The sequence below is a fragment of the Coccidioides posadasii genome, chromosome 1 (assembly GCF_018416015.2).
Source record: "Coccidioides posadasii str. Silveira chromosome 1, complete sequence".
Taxonomy (NCBI): domain Eukaryota; kingdom Fungi; phylum Ascomycota; class Eurotiomycetes; order Onygenales; family Onygenaceae; genus Coccidioides; species Coccidioides posadasii.
Window position 1 is genome coordinate 470,494 of NC_089407.1, and position 18,857 is coordinate 489,350.

Sequence of the window (18,857 nt, forward strand, 5' to 3'; positions counted from 1 at the left end):
GGGTGCGATGGAAGATATGCGCGGTTGGAGCTCCAGCACCACCCTTGTTCGATCCAAGAGAGCTCCACAAACTCCGAAGGTGTAGAAGAAGATGGAAACGGCGAGCTGCTGGCCATAGTGCATATGTTGGAACGGGATGGTCGAGGCCACTGGTTCAGGGTCTCAGCCCTAAGAGGAGATAAGACTTTTGGCTTCAGCTTCTTCAACAGATAGAATTGCGTATCAATTCTCGCAGCTCCGTCGTGTTAGATTTCTGCGCAGTGTCTGAGCCAGTCTGCAGCTCGATGGACGGGGTATGGGGGAAAAAGAAAATAAAAATAAAAAATAAACGCGCCAACCCAGCAGTTGTAAGAGCAGATGTTTCAATCCAAGCCAGTGGCACAACCAACCAGCGAGATATTTCACCAGCTAGATTATTTATCCTTTTTTTTTTTTTGTTTTTGTTATCAAATCATCTCACTTTGGAACCTTTGATGGCACCTCAAGCTTATGTTTGATCCTCAAGAGAGAGCTCTGAGGCCAAAAGTCAAGCTGGCGAACATTCTTTCCTTTTCAGCCCGTTGGTTTGGTTTTGACGTGACGTCTCAATTTCCCAGTTGAGAAGCGCGGGAATCTTCCAAAGAAAAAGTGCGCTAGTCCGGAAAGAGGCTGTGTCGCGCGGGTATTGACAGCTGTCCAATCAGACTCTCTGCAGGCCGCCCTAAAGTGGAGAAACATTCCCCAAGAGATGGCACTAGTCCTATTCAGGAAATGCAAGCTAACCCTTTTTAGGGAGAAGCTTCCTGTTTGAGTCTAGAACCAGGTTCAAATCAGAAAGAAGCGGGAGGATTCCCTTTTCAGGTAATCTCATGGGGTGCTTGAGGCCTTTTTTTTTTTTTTTTTTTTTTTTTTTTTTTTTTTTTCCCTCCCTAAGAAGCCAAAAACTTTGTTGTGAGTTAAACTTTTGTGTTCCTGAAGCAAACAAGCTGGACAATGTGGTTCAAACAGTCAATGAGGTGGTGAAATTCTCACTCTGACATCTGGGTGCATAGGCCATTGGCTGCTCTTCCACAGTTTGCACCCACACGCGTCTCTCCAAATGCCGGGAGAGCCAGCTTCAATCAAACTAACCATAACCCAGCAAATCCTGGTAGAAAGCTAGAAGAACCAGAACCAAAAACAAAAAAAAAGGGTCATTGATACAGGTGGGGGTCGTGATGGCTGAGTCTACAAGATAACTTTCCATCCAAACAATATTTTTTTCTCATTGCATCCCACATCTCTTTCTTTCTTTTCTTTTCTTTTTTCTTTTTTCTTTTTTTGGAGTGTTTTGTCTCAAAGAAGGCCGATTGAGGTTGTAGCAATGAAATGATCCTCCATGAACCACGGATGCCCAATGCGCGGTGTATCTTCTCTGCTCTCTTAAGCTGTGCTCTCTCCGGAGGACACCGAAGGAAAAGATGAGAACCTTTGCTGTGGAGATGGGATGGTTTCTCGGAAAGCTGGCTGCTTTACGCTACCCCCGTGCGGAACAGCCCGGTTGTTGTCATGACATCGCCCCGATCCTGCCACGGCTGCTCACGGAGAAGAGAATGTTAACTTCTCCATCAACCGAGATTGTTGTAGGCGCACAATGCTAAAACATATAAAAACAGAAGCCTGAAAATATCTTTAAAAAAAAGAACCGAAATCGAGCGCAGCTATCCATTTTACGCAACTCACACGAAGAGACGAAGAGGACCTTGTGGTCGTTGGAGAGCTCTACCGCTGACTCTCCCGATATATGAACCTCACCGACCTTCAGTTAGGTGATCGATAACCTACCGTACGGGGCATAAATCGAGTTGGGGAGTTAGCAGCCTCGCGTTACACAGAAAGTTGAGGTCAACCTACTGATTCGGCAATGCTGGCTCATTTTCGGCGACACTCCGGATTCCTTTCTCGTCTAATCTCGAAGATCTCGAGAGAGAGCGCGGTATGGCACCATTCGTATCGCCATCCATGAGATTGCATGACTGCATGCCTGAGAAAAGATGTGCCACGGTTGTATTTCTGTTCTAACACAATCCAGATCATCCTGGGCAGCATAAAAGGAATAAAGATAGCATCTGTATTTGCTCTTATTCCAAATACTATCCCACGGGCAACAAATGTAAGTTTTTAATAATGCTTAACACGCATATAACCATCATATAGTTACAGTAGACAAGTAGTGGTCTAATGCGCTAGCAGGCGTTAATGAGCATTAAGTTTAAAAAACATCAGGATATCATAGAGTAGATGATAATTGGCATTGCTTTGCGACTATCCAACTACAAGTATCATCAAAGCCAAGAGCTACAATCCGGTCAAGCTGTTGCTGAAAGAGCACAAGGCAGATAAAGCTCCACTCATTATAAAGGTACTTCTTTTGCGTACGTAGTCCAACATAGTCCCTTGAACACACTATGCAAGGAATTTTGCCCTCGATGTACGGAGTATCCCAGTAACATAAAAGGTAGGGGGAAAATATTATATAGTATTGGTCGGGTAGCTGAGGAGTTGGAATCTTTGTTTTCTCAGCAATGTGCTCCGTAATTAGTTGACTATCTAAGTACAGATGTTGTTAGTGACAGAGCCCCAGTGTGCAAGGACTGCAAAATTCACTGTAGATCATAATACATTATACTCCGCAATATCAATGCAATGAAGAGTTATCCAGACGATATTCGCAATGATATGTTGGGTCGTGCTCTATAGGGCTTCTGACCGGCCGGCTGAAGTCGACTGACTCGTCAGCCCCAAGTTTGATAACATCAACAGGCATACTTACATCCGCACACGCTCCTTTCCCCCGTTTCGCCCAGCTGGCAATTAGTTCGCGGCGTTGAATCCCCCCTGTGCAATCACATGATCACGCCCAGAGCTAGTGCTGCGGGCCGGCGAGCGGGCCGCCAACTTCCGGCGCCGATATCCGCGGCCCCCGCAGCGGCCATCGCTGAGCGGGACTTCTGCCCCAAGTCGCAAACGCGAGAGGAATTTCGCGTGCTGTCCGGCATCCCAATAGCAGCTTCAAGCCCCTCTCGAAACCCTCTGTCATGGACATTGATGAAGAGCCCGTCCCGCTGCCCTCTGCAGCACCAAGAGATATTAGCCCAAACATCACGCTACAACCCCCGCTCTCCCGCCGTGGCAATGGCCCCGGAATAATCATCATCACTTCCGAATGCCTAGAGCTCAATGATAGCGAAGAAACATTGGACCCGCCACCACGACAGAAATGGGCAGAAGAGGGGTATGCAGTGGTTGAAATTAAGCTGCCCACTCAGCGGGATGGATCGGTTCTCAGCAACGCGGTCAAGGTGGCAGTCGACCAACTGATAGCCTTGAAGGAGTGCGATGTCAATAATACCTTTGGATTAATATGTATGTACCAATAACTATGCCTTTTACTCTTGTTGCTTTCCCCTCCCCCAACCCACCGGGTTGAATTCCAGGCTGAACTGACTCGAGCATAGTATATGATTCCGGCCTCTTAACTTCCGATGAGGTTTCGATGTTCAGCTTGGCTCAAGATATCCTGCCAGTTGGTGGCATAGTCACATATGGCTCTCCCATTTTGACTAGATATCCACAGCTTGTCCATTTTCCCAAGAAGGATGCGCAGCAAATCCCGGGGCTGGATGCAAATGTGAAAGTCCACGAGTATCCCGAGACCAACTCGCCGCAATTTGTCATTCCCAAGCACAAGGATTTTCTCCCTTCTTCAGCGGCGGTTGCACATACTCGCTCGCTGACATTCTTAAAATCAAAACTTGGAGGCCCTCTTTTTGATCTTGAAGCTATATGGGACGAACATACGTATTTTGAATTCGGGGATCGATCCGTTGCTAAGACAATGGGGACTATGGTCCAAGAACCATATGTCAATCATATTCCGACGGCGAGTGCTCTGAAGTGGTGTTATGGAGAGCCATTTGAACTAACGGTAGATGCTAGATGACCGGTGGAATTGGCCGCGACCGCCTCTCGAAGTTCTACCGTTATCATTTCATCTGGAACAACCCAAAAGATACGAGGCTTGAACTGGTCAGCCGTACAGTGGGGATTGACCGTGTCATTGATGAATTCATTTTCTGTTTCACCCATGATGAACAGATTGATTGGCTGTAATGCACTTTCTTTCTTTCCATTGGTTATCTCTTTGTGGCCTCCTCAATGCTAACTACTTGGACTGCACCTTGGTCGTCGCGGGCTAATTTTCTTTTTTGTAGTGCCCCAGGCCTCCCACCAACTGGCCAGGTCGTCCGTCTTCCCATGATCTCCGTGGTAAATATCCGTGGCGATAGGCTATATCACGAACATATCTGGTGGGACCAGGCCTGTCTCTTACGCCAACTAAATTTGCTACCTGAGTACTTGCCATTCCCCTATTCTTTACCAAACGACAAGCGTCCCGCGGAAGGGAAGAGGTTTGAGTATAGAGTGCCGGTTACAGGAGCAGAAGGTGCTAGCAAGTTGATGGATGAAAATAGTGTTAAGTCAAATGGCATGTTCAGCTTTGAGGTGAGGGAAGTTGAAGATAAGTAGGCGCAGGGATTGGAAATTTCTCCGGTTAGGGGGATGTACTCCGTGCAGTTAGTTAAGTATATAAGTAGCTAACTAGCAAGGAAGAAGCTGCTCTTGGCAGAGCGTGACACACATAACCTCATGTAGTTATATCTATTATGCGTCGACCTCATCATCACTACGCTGGTCATTTCCCTAGAGTTTATGGCCGTGCACATCTTACCCCTTTTACATAACCAACGACTCTACCCGTGGCAGTCTTTCCGTCCACCTTATTCTCTCGCCTCCTTTCCCCTGTCTCTCGCCGCTGGCCCACAGCTCCTTCAAATTGCCTACGCCAATCATAATATTCTCAAATCCGATAGTCCTGTACAATTCTTCCAGCTTTGTCGTAAAGAAATTCCGATCTTCTTCAGTGCTACTCTCAGCTGCACCGATGAAGTACACCCATACGAGTGAATGAGAACCGGGCGTGTGAGCGTAGATTCCAGACACTAGGCTTATAAGATGCTGTAGACTTATGGACGGAGAGGATGGAAGCGTAGAAGAAGGGTAATGGTAATGGGATGCCCAGTCGTAAGTCGAGCTTGGGAAAGCAGGCTGACTGAGTGCGCGTCGGAGGTAGATGTCGGTTGCAAAGGATACAGCGGCGATAAGTAATGAAACGCTAATTTGATGCGAGCAATTCCCGTCATACCTGGTGGCGTGGGAAATGAAGTCGCGGTAGGATTCGACCCCCCTGCTGAGTGCCTGGATGCCTTCGGATTCTCCGAGAAACGGTCGACCAAACAGTCCAATCCTGGTGAGCCATTAAAACCAGCATTTACACGTAGAAGCCCAATAGCGAAGACTTACATCTTTGTTTCCTGTATCAAGAACGAGTGCACGTCTGAGTCCGCGTCATGCGATCCTCTCGCCTCAACCAAGGACATCAGCATTTTCAGGAGATAGCTAAAATCAGAACCTCCTCGAATCATCTCCCCAGCTAGTAGTAAAATAATAACAGCCCAATTTGAGACGCTCAGAACTTCACTCCGATCATGCTCACGGACAAATCGTTTAAGGCCAAAGATCGATGCTAATCTTGCTGCATTCGCTGCTTCCCGTAATTCTGGAACTTTTGAACTGAGATGCAACGCAGAGACGAGGCAAACCGCCCTCCTAACCTCTGGATCTTCGTGTGCTAATGGGAGGAGGATACGCCTATAACCGTTGAATTTGCTGTCGAGTGGAACCAGGGCAGAAGCGACGAAAGCCGAAACTATGAGAAAATGTCAATTTTACACGCGCACACGGCTTTTGATGCTGCCTTGAGCAGCGACATCGACGAAATTACAGTGAGTAAAGAGCATGTGTGTCCTCCCGTCTAGAATCTGGATTTCCGGTAGTAGCCGCTGAAGATACATTAACCTCTCGTCATCATTCTCGTGGCAGGCAACATTATGGTCCACCGGCCCTATCGATGCGAATTTCGCCTGGACTGTTGACGGAGAACGAGTTGTCTTTTGGACAAAATTCGGATTCACCAGCGAAACGGATCCGCTCCGTCTTGATAATGCTTCCCGATTTCCAGAGTCACGCGCCTCGCTGGCATCTAAAACGGGTATCTGTCGATCCTTGAACCTCCCTCGCGACGCAATTCCTGGACTAAAGCGATATCGAATTCCCATACCGGAGCAGACGATCCCTCTCTTTGCGCACTTTACACAGTGTGGCTCTGTCATGTCGCATATGATGCGACGCCGGGAGCAATCGAAACAGCCTAAGTCCGCAATCAGCAATTTACACAAAACCGTGTTTGGACCAGAAGCTAGCATTGACCTTTGCGTTTCCCCATTATTGGAGGGCGGATTTAAGCGATATATCTCGCAGGCCGGCGATAATAATCTTAAATGAAATGCTCGGTTCTAGAGGTGGTGCGGGATATGCTTCCTACGCTAGCATATTGCATATTTTCGCGCGACCTGAAAAGTATGACTAGGCTAAGAGGGTTAAGTTCAGGTGAAGGAGAGGCACATATATATATATATATATAGAGAGAGAGAGAGAACAAAGCATTATTTGGCGAGTAGAGCCTTTGTGGGTTATTGCTGTTAGTTACCCCGCCCGAGTTGCTAGGGCGCGGTGACCGAAGATGGTGAACGTCTGAGATAAATCTTCAAAGGTCTTGCCCGCAGGCCTTTGCTGCACAATAACCAGTTACAAACTATACTATAGATCAATAGGACTTATAACGGATCACCGGAGGCATAGCAGTAGACTCGCAGGGTGATTTCGGCTGCGAGACGGAAGAGACGACGTTACCCCGGATTCTAAGAATTCCAGATCCAGGCTTCGGGATCTACTAACTAGCGGTTATGTACGGAGTACACGCTAACTTTAAACTTCAATCTCAACTCAATTGCTCAATGCTCGGGGTGAGGGTTTCTCTAAATGAATGGGATTTTTGTAATCATGCTGCAGCATACTCCATACATACTTGGATCAAGGACGATCCTAAAGGGGGAAGTCCGATGGCATATCTTCGCTACAACCTGGTTTGCGTCTGTGAGGGAGTGACAAGCTCCTGCTGCACCATCTGGGCAGCCCGGGCTCCCTCCTCGATGGCTCCATCGATGAATCCACGCCATCCAGTAGCCCAATCGGAGTTTGCAAAAAGAACGTTACCATGTCGCTCACGAAGAGTCTCCAAGAACGTGGTTCCAACACCGGGCGCGAACATGCACCAAGCTCCACGGGAATAATCATCACGAGCCCAGTTGTGAAAAACGAGCCGTTGGATGTCCATAGATGCCAAGTGATCGAATGCTGCTTTAGTGGCCCCAACATCGTCTTCAGGGTGAAGTGGGTTCAAATCTGCGCCAAAGGCGACGATGTGTGTATTGCCCGCAGGGGTCGTGCCGTCTCCAAAGGCATTAATTAGCTTGCCGTAGGGCGCGATGGCGCTCCACGAGCGAAGGTCCCGATCGCTAACCTCAGCATGCACTTTAGAGCACTGGTTGATCTGGCCAGCCTGGATTGCCTGTTGCTTGGCTTCTGGCAAGGGAGGATCAAATTTGATGGTCCCGAGAACGTTGACAGGGATCGTGCAGATAAGCCTCGAAGCGATGAACTTGTCACCATTCTGCACGGTTACCTGCACAGTTTTGCCGTCATCCTTTACGGAAGTAATGGGGCAGCCAAAGATGTACGAGACCTTCTTGGAGGCAACAGCCTCGTCAAAGAACCGTCTCGCAAATCCTGATTGGCCGCAGTGAAATTTGAATGTCGAACATGTGTCGATAACGCCCTGGTAGGTATAGAATCCGAGGGCCCACCAGCGAAGAATATCATAAAATCCGGTGTTTTCGGGGGTGCCACCGCTGCAAAGCAAAGCAAATCCTTCCAGTGCAGCTTTCTCAGCCGGTGTAAGGTCGTCTTTGATTTGCTCGATACGGTCCGCCATGGAAAGTTTGTCCCATTTCGCAATGTCGGGGTTATAAGTCGGAGTGTGAGGGAAAGGCATCACAGTGCGACCCAGATTGCCGTCGACGTCGACAAACTTCTTAACTGCACTCTCCAAAAGTTGATCCTAAAAAAACGGGGAGTCAAGTCAGCGTAAAGCTTGCGTAGACAGATAGGTTCGAATGCGGACCTCAGCGAGGTGGCTCATGGTCCTCACTCCATCGGCAGTGATGAGTTGGAAATGATTAACGCCCCTGGTATAATCCTGGGAGATCTCGAGTTCATCCTTCATGTTGTAGTGGTATACTTCTCGAAAGGTATGCGGCTGGGCCCAGTGGATCCAGGTTCCACCCAGCTCAAAGGCATATCCATCGATATTGGAGGACCAGGAGCGACCACCGATGCGATCGCGAGCTTCAAGGAGGAGAATATTCAGGCCTTCTCTGGCGGCATTGCGAGCAGCCGTGAGACCGGCGTATCCAGCACCGACAACGATGACATCGTAAACTTGACGGGGCGAACCGACGTTCGTCTCAGGTCGAATCGCAGCAAGGGTCGGAAGGCCTTGCTGGAAACCACCACCACCATGAGGAGTCCAGTGATACCCTTCGCGGGACCTGGGAAGATCAGATGGGAGTGGGCCATGCATTTCTAGGGAATCGACTCGAATCTTGTCCAAGAAGAGAAAAACTGAGGCCCTCCTGGAACACAGCCATGCAGAAGGCTACCGTCGAAGCTGTATTTATAATTTCCCGATGATCATCAACATGAACTCCTCTCCTGAGTCCTGCAACCCCCCCTTCTACATTCCACTCTAGGGCACTTGATCCGAGAGACCCGCCTCGAACGGAGGAATCCCGCAAACATCTCCTGTTGCTGCATGGTCTGGGAGCAAATCAGACACTGGAGTGGAGACAACTATCATCGGGACAAAGGCGCCCCCCCAACCACTAAAGCCTCGAATATGTTCCCATCGCGACTCGCCGAATATCGCTTCCAAAGAGATGGCGATGATTTGAGGTCGTTTTTTTCGGGCGGGTTTCACGTGAGAGATTTGTCATAATTTCTACGGAATAACTTAAATCCGATATATCTCCTTCCACCTGCCCTTTTAGGATTAGTTAGTATTGATACTTAGTACATACAATTACATACATACAATACAGAGTGCTCCGTACGGAGTACAAAATAGTTTGGAAGTTTGCTTGTTATTTTTTTTTTTTTTTTTTTTTTTTTTTTTTTTTTTCATTCTGATATAACTCAACTTGATACTCTTCTGACTCTCTGATCTGGAACTTGATACTGCTGACTGGACTCTGATTCTACTCCCAGGCTTTGAGCCTAGCTCCTAGTCCTAGTTCCTACTAGAAGCAAGCAAGCCTGAGCACCAAATGCAGCTGGGTGTCTGCGGTTTCTATAGCTTCTATACGGAGTACATGCTTAGGGATACCCTTTCTTTCCAGACAAATCCAGTAAACCCTCTTCAAACTCCAATATATATATAACCCTACGAACTTTTTCCAACTAGCTTAAAGATAATCAAGCCAGCTGTGCAACCATCTCGTTTATACGACCGCTCTTCACGAGGCGAGGAATCCCATCTCCTTCCAAGCCCTGATGTAGCCCCTGGCTACTTCGGCACTCACCGGCGCCAACGCCCGCATAGCAGCAGAATGCTCCTGCGCCTTCGTCGTGTCCAGAACCAGCCCACCGCAGGACAACCGCTCAAAATTCTGTTCCAGAAAGTCCACCAATCTCCCGGCTGGGTTCTCTGTCTCCGGCTTGGACGAGCGGGCAACCGTGTCGAGCCACTCTTTGAACGGCATGAACTGACCCGCCGGAATGTCTAGCGCGTCAGCCAGGACGGACGATATCTCTTCCCACGGCCGGCCGACTGGGTCGTCGATGTGATAGATGGGCCACGGGTCCGGCGCCGTCTTGTCGTCCCCGATGTATAACAAATCGACAAGGATCGCCGCTACGGCGTCGACAGGGATCCACCGCACGGTGCCGCGGAAGTTGGGCCAGGCGCCCAGCGACTGCGCCGACTTGACGATGAAGGGAATCTGCTCGACTGAGTTCCAGACCCCGCTCGTAGCGGAACCTGCAATCTGTGCGGGCCGCACGGCCATGGCTCGGAACAGCGCAGGGTGCTTATGTAGCGTCTCGTCGAGCATCCGCTCGCACACCCATTTGGCCTCGCCATACCCTGGGGGCAAGACAGAGTCCATGTGGACACGATCCTCCGGCACGAGTCGCTCCTTCGCATGTCCAACGACACTAAGGGAGCTGACCATCTGGAACCCGACCCGACGGTGGACGGCCATATCACGAGCGAGGTCAAGCAGGTTCCGCATGACCTGGAACTGCGGTGCAAAGGCGGACATGGGCCGTGAGCCGCTCAGGGGCCACGCGCTGTGCACGATGTGCGAGCCGTGCTGCGTGAGCCACTGGTATTCCGATGCCTCGAGACCCAGCCGCGGCTGGGACGAGTCGGTCGCCAGGATGCGCAACTTGGACCGGGCTTCCGGTGTAAGTGCGATGCCGCGACTGGAGAAAGCGTCGTCTTGGCGGGTTTCCACCGGCGTGGGACGGTGTCGGTTGAGGCAGACAACCGTCTTGACCGACGGATTCGAGGCGAGAGCGGCGACGACGTGTGCGCCGAGGCTTCCGGTGGCGCCTGTGACGATGATGACGGCATCATGCGAACCTGCGATGGCTTCACCTGTATACGACGGTTGTGCAGGCGTCCATCCCGCCGTGTATTCTGCCACGTACCTCTCGGCCTCAGCCTCGCGTGCCGTAACATCTCTCTTCGTCTGCTCCTCGGAATGTATGTGCTTGATAGGAGGGGAATCGACTCCCGAGGTAGCACTGTCTAGCTCCGAGGCGGATGTAGACGTGGTGGGACGACTATCATCTAGGCTCGACTCACTCACATCATCGTCGGCATCATCATCATGATCGTCATCATCCGCGATCTCTACAGCGCCTTGAGACAAGGCGCTTGCAACCAGAGTGACGATATTGCCCACGGTAGTGGCTGCTAGCAGCTCTGGCAGGTCCAGCTTGCAGTGGAACGCCGAATTGACCTCGCGAAGCAGCTCGATGCCCATCAATGAGTCAATGCCAATGTCGGCGGCTTCTGAATCAAGAGTAATGGCATCGACCTCTGCGCCCACGACGCTCGCGAGCACTTTCTTGACCTCCATTGTGAGGTCGGACTTTGGTGATTGGGACGACGATGCTTTCTTGGCCGCCTTCTGCTTCTCCTGCGGCTTCTTCGAGCTGCCCCCCACGACACCCTGGGGCTTTCTGGGTGTGGGATCTGCTGCCACAGTCGCGCCGCTCGTGCTCATGTTCAAGGCCCACTCATCCCTAGTGAGGTTCATCAAGAGCCTCTTCATCGACTCGATGCTCATACGCGTATACTGCAGTCCCAGTATAACCTCGACGAGCTCCCCATTGGCGGCATTGAAGACGAACGCATCTGCCATGTACACCTTGGCCGAGACCTGCGAGTGTCGCGCATACACATGCCAGACATCCTGCGTCTGTCCTGGCTGCAGAATGCCCCGTGGCGACCGCATAACGAGCTCAACGTCGCTTCCGATGTGTATTTCGCCGGGCTGCGCATCCGACATGCAGTTCAAGAAGAGACCGGAGACCTGCTTGAACGAATCATGGAGGGCGATGTCGAGAAAGCTCTCGCCGGCATGTCGACGGTGCACTCGGCCCGCGCACTCGTTCTTCTTGCCGACAACGGCGTGCATGGCGTTGTACTGATCCGAGTACTCGATGAACTCGGAGAAGGCCCGGTACACCTGACGGCCCTGCAGGACGTCGACGTCGGGTCCGCCCGCCTCGGCCAACAGCTTGGCGCATAGCTCATAGGGGACGAGACGCTCAAAGCGCGCAAACTGGGCGATAAAGTCGGGGTCGCTGGGCGATCGAATATGGAGGCGTCCGTGGAGATGTCTTCTGGGCAGAGTGCCTTCAGCGCTGGTGCTCGAGACGTTCAGCTGCCAAAGGGTGTGCTCCGCATTGAGAGCCTCGTAATCGATCCAGACCTTTCGGGACGAGTCAACGCAGATGGGCGTGGGGATGTTGGCCTCGAGCATCGTGGGTATCATGCCCTGTTTCTTCCAGTCTGGATGAATGCTGAGCAGGGCCTCGACCGCCATGTCGGACTGGACCGTTCCGGATAGCACGGGCGCCGTGTGGGCGAAGACGTGACCAGAAACGAGTTTCTTGAACTTGTCGGATACCAAATTGACGCGGAAGCGCGGGTGCTTGGTGTCGTTGCCCTGGTAGCCGACGAATTCCCACAGCGGCATAGTCTTGGGATCGCTCACGGCTGCTTTTTGAGTCAAGCCTGCCACCAGGTCGGTCGCGGACTTGAAGTCCATCCAATGCCGTGCCTTTTCGAACTGGTACGGCGGCAAGAGGATGTATGTATAGTCGTTCGTCTGCAGAGTGTGATGCGCCCAAAAGGCGACTCGCAGCCCTTGCTTCCAGAGCGAGATGGTGGTATCGGTGAGACCGTCGAGGCCCTTCTCATTCGTCACGCTGACGGATTCAAAGTGGTGCGATTTGCTAGCCTGTCCGGCAAGCGCACGGCTCGCCATGACGGTGATGGTCGAGCTCGAGCCTGCCTCGAGGAAGATGGCGGACGGGTGCTTCTTGGCGAGACGTTGCATCGCGTGGGAGAAGAAGACGGGTTGGCGCATGTGGTCCGGGACAAACTTGGGGGTCAGCGGGCCGGTGAAGGCCGTCTCGGTGGCCCGTTCCAGGGGAATTGAGGGCTCGTGGAACTCGAGCTCGCTGCCGACCTGCTCGAGACGGTCGAGGAGCGGATCAACGAGGGACGAGTGGAAGGCGTTGGTGACATTGAGCCTCTTGCTCCTGAGGGCTGAGAACTTGTCGCTGTTGTTGGCGATGGCCTCGGCCACGGCATCGATGGCCTCAACGGATCCCGACAAGGTGAAGCTCCGGGGACCATTGTAGCAGGCTATAGTAGCCGGGTTATCAAGTTGTCGACCTGCATGCTCTAGGAGCTCCTGGACGAGCGACTCGTCGGCCTCAACGGCCATCATGCTTCCCTTCTCGTCACCCCAGGCGTCGCGCACGAGCTGTGCACGGCGGGAGACCAAGGTAAGGGCATGCTTGAGGCTCAGCGCGCCAGAGATGCACAGCGCCGTGAGCTCGCCAAAGCTGTGGCCGACGACGCTGACAACCTTGCCGGACAGTCCACAGTCGATCCAGCTTCGAGCGCTGGCATACTGCATGGCGAAGAGTGCCACCTGCAGTCGTACCGGGTCGCCCAAGGGTGTGCGAGAGAAGATGTCAGGGAAGATGCTCGGCAGACCTAGCTCGGCTTGCACGATCTCGTCGCACCCATCGAGATGGTGGCGGAAGACGGCGATGCTGTCGTAGAGCTTGCGGTCGAGGCCGACAAAAGTCGAGACCTGGCCGCCAAAGCACAGCACAACAGGTCGTTCGGCCTGCGTGTCCGTCATGTCGTGTTCAGAGACGCTTGCAAGTCTCTCCCTGAGCTCGTCCACGGAGCGACAGCGGAGGAGGAATCGCTGCGGCAGGTCTGGGTTGCTCTGCCGGTTGATGTTAAAGGACAGGTCGGCCAGCGCTGACCTGGACTGGCGTCGCTCGACGAGGGCGGCGAGCTTGGCGGCATATGCCTTGACGGCGCGTGCATCAGACCCAGAGATGAAGAAGGGGAACCGTCCGTCCAGCGTCTTGATAGATGCCACGTCCTGCCGCTCGTTGGGAGTCGGTGGAGCCGCCACGACCATGGCGGCGTTGGAACCCGAAGCACCGTAGTTGTTGATCAGCGCCACCTTGTTCCGGCTATCCCAGCTTCGAAGCGAGGTCACGATCTCCATCATGTCCGAGTCAGCCGCCGCTCTAATCGCGGCGTTCAGCTTGTTGAAGCTGGCCTGCGGCGGGATGTATCCCTCGTGCATCATCATCAACACCTTGATGAGTGAGATCACGCCCGACGTCCCCTCGGTGTGCCCGATATGTCCCTTGACCGAGCCCACCGGCAATGGCTGCGGCCGGATCGGGCCTCCGACTGCCTTGCGCAGCGCCGCCCACTCAGCCGGGTCGCCCACGGCCGTGCCTGTGCCGTGGGCTTCGACGAGCGCGATGTCGCGGGGCGACACGTGTGCCTTCTTGATGACATCCCCGAACAGCTGCGCCAGCGACGGCGAGTTGGGCACGAAGATGGGCGTGTGGTTCTGGTTCTGGTACACGGCCGAGCTGGCCAGCTGGCCGAGGATCGGGTTGCCGTCGGCTCGCGCGTCCGCCATGCGCTTGAGGAGGACGCAGGCGATGCCCTCGGCGCGGCAGTAGCCGTCCCCTTTCTCGTCGAACGGCTTGCACTGGCCTGTGGGACTCAGGAAACTCGCTGCCGTCAGGTTCTGGAACCAGTGTGGGTTGGTCAGGATGCAGACGCCGCCGGCCAGCGCCGCGTAGCACTCGCCGTTACGGAGACTGTTGCAGGCGGTGTGGATGGCGACGGCCGACGACGAACATGCCGTGTCGAAGGCGATGGCCGGCCCGGTCCAGCCAAAATGGTTTGCCACGCGCCCGGGAAGGTAGCTCTGCAAGTTGCCCGTGGCCATGAGGGCGTTGAGGGGGTGTGTGGACACGTTGTGCTCGTAGTCGACCGACGGCGAGCCGATGTACACACCGACGTGGCTCCGGTCTCTGTCCTCTTGCCCGGCCCGCGTGGCCTCGGTGAAGATGCCGGCCTGCTCGACGGTCTGGTACGCCGCTTGAAGAAGCAGGCGATGCTGGGGATCCATGGCGGCCGACTCGCGCGGGCTGCGCTTGAAGAATCTGTGGTCGAAAGCGTCGACGTCGCGCACGAAGTTGCAGAAGTAATCGCGGGTGTCGGGCTCGCGGAAGAGCGAGTCGAAGTTTAAGCGTTCCCGCGTCACCTTCTCGTGCTGCGAGGTGCCCTTGCGGAGGAGCTGGGAGAACTCGTCGAGGTCGTCGGCGCCCGCGACTTTGATGGACATGCCGACGATGGCGATGGCGTCGTCGCTCACGGGGTTGTGGTTGTGGTTGTTGCTGTTGTTGTTGTGGTCCGGGCTGCTGGGCCGTTCGCGAACGTCGGCGAAGTGCACCGCTCTGGATCCCATGTTGCGCACGAGAGTCGGCGGCAGACATCGATCGGGGCCGAAGGTTGTCGTCACTGATGTCTCGCTGTCGTTGAGATACGCTGCCTTTACGGCCGCAAACGTGCCGTACCAGTCGCACTGCCGCGCGAACAAGGTCTCCAGAGCATGCCCGTGGAGAGAGCCATCAACACCGGGTGCAAGAGGCCTGCCGTCCCCGGCGTTGGTGAAGGTCGTCAACGCCAGGTGATCCGTCTTTGCAAACTGAAGATCGTGCCTGTCGTCGCAGAAGGCGACGAGGTCTTGGATTTGTTCCTTGGACTGGGCCTTTGGGCTGTGCAGCTCGCCGCGAAAGCCCGTGTCGGAGAGGACGACTCCGGCGGCACGAGCCTTTCTGACGAACCTCGCTGCGGCCCGTTTCGTGACCGTGACCGTGGCTCGCGCCTCGTCGAAGAGCAGCGAGATGTAGGCTTCAGGGGAGATGCTGTCGACGATACGCCGCAGGTCCTGCTGTTGCTTCACATTTGTCCACGCCACTGCGTACGTTCTGTGCGGGTTCCATGTGTCCTGAGCGTCACTCAGGGCGCCTGCAAGCATGGCCAGACGCACCGCTACGGCGCCGTACCGATCGAGCTCTTCCAGATCGTGCGCGCTTGCGACGCCATACGCGCCCAGCAGGCCCATACAGAACCCGAGTGCGGGCGTCTTGCTGGCGACCAGAGCTGCTTGAGGATCAGACTTGCCGCCGTCGTCGTTGTTGGTGCTGCTGGCCCGCAGATACCGACGGTACTCGGTGAGCTGTTCGAGCACGATCAACGGCACAAACACCACGCCCGGCAGTGCATCGCCTTGCACGCCTAGGGTTTTGGATCCATTGCTCTCGAGCCATGGGCCGAGGTCCTCCAGGAGCTGTCTTCCCTGCGAACCGATGGTGTCTGTGACCTTGGGGAGTCCTTCGGCCAAGGCATCCCAATACTTTGGCAATCCCGCCACTGTGTCAAGCACCCATTGACGAGACAGCTTGTTCTGCAACGTTGTTTTGATGTCATTTACTGCCTTCTCGCTGTAAGCGATTTGTGATCCGAATATCAACAACGATCGGCTTGTGGTCGCCATGTTTTTCTGTTCAAAGTAAAATCGGAGTTTCTGCCGAAAAAAAAGAAGGAAAAAAAAAAAAAAAAAAGAAAAGGCCCTTGCAGCCAAATTTAACTATGCGATGTCGATCTCTCGCGCTGATTTGCTTCCACAACTTGCTTCGTCCCAGCGGTGGAAACGAAACAGATGCAAGAATTATTATTTATTCTGGATCTAAAACGACAGACCGGGGGGTTTGTGTGGAACTAACCGCATGGTCAGTACGGCACAAGCAAAAAAGCACAAAGATACGACAAACACACTTGGAATAACCATGGAGGAAAAGCCCAGATAGATGTGCACAAAGCAACGAGGGCCTTGCATTCGAAATTAGGTTTTCGAAACAGAAATGCGGCGCGGAGACTCCGGAGTCAATTTGTTATACATCACTGGATATCTGGGTCACCTTTAACTATTCTCTCGTGAACGAGCTTTTCCTGTCACTCCTTACTACCTCCAGCGACGGATCCGAGGCATAAGACAATATTGTCCGAAATAACTCTCCGGCGCGACGAATTTGCTCCGTTGAGCCATTGATCCTTGTGGTTTTTTTGGTTTCAGCCCACCCTCCCGCAACTGCATAACATGCACCAACTTTTTTGCTGATTTCAGCCGCTCGTGTCCCGTCGAGTCCATTGTTGCCGTACATGGATCTGACAGGGGGACGATAAACGCATTTTAAACTCAACCATTCCTTGCAGCGAACGCAAAGGGCGGCGGGTCGTCTCTATGCGTCATACTCTGGTGCTTTTAGAAGTATGTATAGGCAATCGACAAAAGGCACACACTATGCGGACCATCAGGTAGCTCCGTGGCTCGGGCGGATGAGTTTATGTTCTTAGCATCCGGGTAACTACATAGTAGCGTGATGAGCCACTGGGCCACGTACGTTGATAGTATATGAACCAAATTGACACCAGCCAGGCATCATTTTCAAGGTTGGTTGTCATTGTCGTAGATTCTGATACCACTCCCTCGATCATCCGGTGCCTGCAATCCCTAGCCATGCCTCACTCGAACGTGCCCCCGACTTCCATCCCCAGGGCTGGGAAAGCCCCCAGCGTTGCTATCGTCGGCGGTGGCCTGATTGGCGTTATGCTTGGCCTCGGCCTCTCACACCGCGGTATTCCCTTTACCATCTATGAACGCGCCTCTGACTGGCATGAGATTGGCGCCGGCGTCGCCCTGACCAGCGTCGCGCGGAGCAGCATGCAGCGACTGCACCCGCATGTCCTCGGCGCGCTCGGTCGAGTCGCCAGAGCCAGTCATTTCAGCTTCTGGGACGGCTTCCATCCCCGGACCAGTGAGGCGGCCCACAGCGCTGAGGCTCGACATTTCCTGCTTGATACTCCGGGGACGGACTACTGGTGCTGCATGAGGTCTCATTTCCTCCGCGAGCTGGTGGCTCTTCTGCCTGCGGGTTCGACCCGTTTCAGTAAGGAACTCGAGAGTTATGTAGACGATCCGAGCCGCCAACACGTTCTCTTGCGGTTTACAGATGGAACCACCGCCGAAGCAGATGCTTGTGAGTTTCCGGTCGTACGCTCCTCACCAAATAACTGCCTAGCACTGACTCTGCCCGAAAAAAAAAAAGTACTCGGCTGTGATGGCATTCATTCACGGACTCGTCGACTCCTTTTGGGCGATGACAACCCGGCGGCGCACGCCAGTTTCACCCATCAGGTAGGCTACCGGGCCGTGCTCCCCATCTCCGAAGCTATGGAGGTCCTGGGCGATGCCAAGGGGGGGAGCGATTTTTGCATCCATATTGGCCCAAATGCCTACGTGCCTTCGTATCCTGTAAGTCGTCCATTCAACGCCCCCCTCCCCCATGTCGTCCCACCGGTTTTACTGACAGTTGCATTGGAAGATGTTGAATGGGACAGAGACGGTTCTGAACATGACGACGGTCATCTACACTCCAGAACCATGGCCTCACGGTCAGAAGATGGTAGCACCCGCAACCCACGACGAAGTGGCCAAAATCTTCAAGGACTGGAGCCCGCCTATCCGCGATCTCATTGCCAAGTTCCCTGAGAAGCTCATGAAGTGGGGCATCTTCGACATGGCTGATCACCCTGCACCAACGTACGCCAGCGGCCGTGTCGCCATCGCCGGTGACGCTGCTCATGCCAGCACGCCGTTCCTCGGCGCTGGCGGAGCAATGGGCATTGAAGATGCCCTGGCGATGGCGTCCGCGATGCAGCTTGTCAGTGAAACTTCGACAGGCGCCGCGTCTATCCCGGCAGCGCTGCAGGCATTCAGCGCGGTGCGCCTGGAAAGGTCACAGTGGTTGGTGCAGAGCTCGCGAGAGATGGGAGTCATATTCCAGTGGCGGGATCCTTCCGCTGGAAATGACGGCCAACGGTTTAAGGTAGAGGCCGAGCAGCGAACTAGCAAGGTATGGGACTTTGATGTCGATGGCATGGTTGACCAGATCCGGTTGGAGTTTGAGCAGCGGACAGCGGGAGCGGTGTAAGGGGGCTTGTTTGTGTACAGTGTGCTTGTCTTCTATGCTGTTTACAGCACATGCTTCGGCGATTTCTCTTGTAACCTGACATGTTGGGTAAAAAATACCGAAGAACTTTTGGCCGCGTCCTGCAGAGTAGC

At 53.6% G+C, this 18,857-nt stretch overlaps 5 protein-coding genes across 5 annotated transcripts; 2 read left to right on the plus strand and 3 right to left on the minus strand.

The window, feature by feature from the left end:
- Positions 1–3,056: 3,056 nt before the first annotated feature.
- D8B26_000086 (uncharacterized protein) lies at positions 3,057–4,896 on the plus strand (the record flags this gene model as incomplete). The annotated part of the gene is made up of 4 exons (XM_066123109.1): positions 3,057–3,384; positions 3,477–3,883; positions 3,958–4,127; positions 4,233–4,896. 4 exons carry the CDS (start codon positions 3,057–3,059, stop codon positions 4,546–4,548), a joined length of 1,221 nt encoding a protein of 406 aa, XP_065979181.1. The 3' UTR covers positions 4,549–4,896.
- Positions 4,648–6,369, minus strand: D8B26_000087 (uncharacterized protein). Its single transcript, XM_066123110.1, has 4 exons — positions 6,349–6,369; positions 5,864–6,289; positions 5,383–5,788; positions 4,648–5,326 (listed from the first exon to the last, which is right to left on the minus strand). The coding sequence occupies exons 1-4, from the start codon at positions 6,362–6,364 to the stop codon at positions 4,756–4,758; spliced, it is 1,419 nt and encodes a 472-aa protein (XP_065979182.1). The 5' UTR covers positions 6,365–6,369; the 3' UTR covers positions 4,648–4,755.
- A 564-nt stretch (positions 6,370–6,933) lies between these two features.
- D8B26_000088 (uncharacterized protein) lies at positions 6,934–8,957 on the minus strand. The gene is made up of 2 exons (XM_003067697.2): positions 8,162–8,957; positions 6,934–8,098 (listed from the first exon to the last, which is right to left on the minus strand). The coding sequence occupies exons 1-2, from the start codon at positions 8,618–8,620 to the stop codon at positions 7,055–7,057; spliced, it is 1,503 nt and encodes a 500-aa protein (XP_003067743.2). The 5' UTR covers positions 8,621–8,957; the 3' UTR covers positions 6,934–7,054.
- Positions 8,958–9,551: 594 nt separating this feature from the next.
- Positions 9,552–16,229, minus strand: D8B26_000089 (Type I Iterative PKS; the record flags this gene model as incomplete). Its single annotated transcript, XM_003067696.2, has 1 exon — positions 9,552–16,229. One exon carries the CDS (start codon positions 16,227–16,229, stop codon positions 9,552–9,554), a length of 6,678 nt encoding a protein of 2,225 aa, XP_003067742.2.
- A 1,023-nt stretch (positions 16,230–17,252) lies between these two features.
- D8B26_000090 (uncharacterized protein) lies at positions 17,253–18,726 on the plus strand (the record flags this gene model as incomplete). Its single annotated transcript, XM_003067695.2, has 3 exons — positions 17,253–17,772; positions 17,842–18,047; positions 18,118–18,726. The coding sequence occupies 3 exons, from the start codon at positions 17,253–17,255 to the stop codon at positions 18,724–18,726; spliced, it is 1,335 nt and encodes a 444-aa protein (XP_003067741.1).
- Between the last annotated feature and the right edge of the window lie 131 nt (positions 18,727–18,857).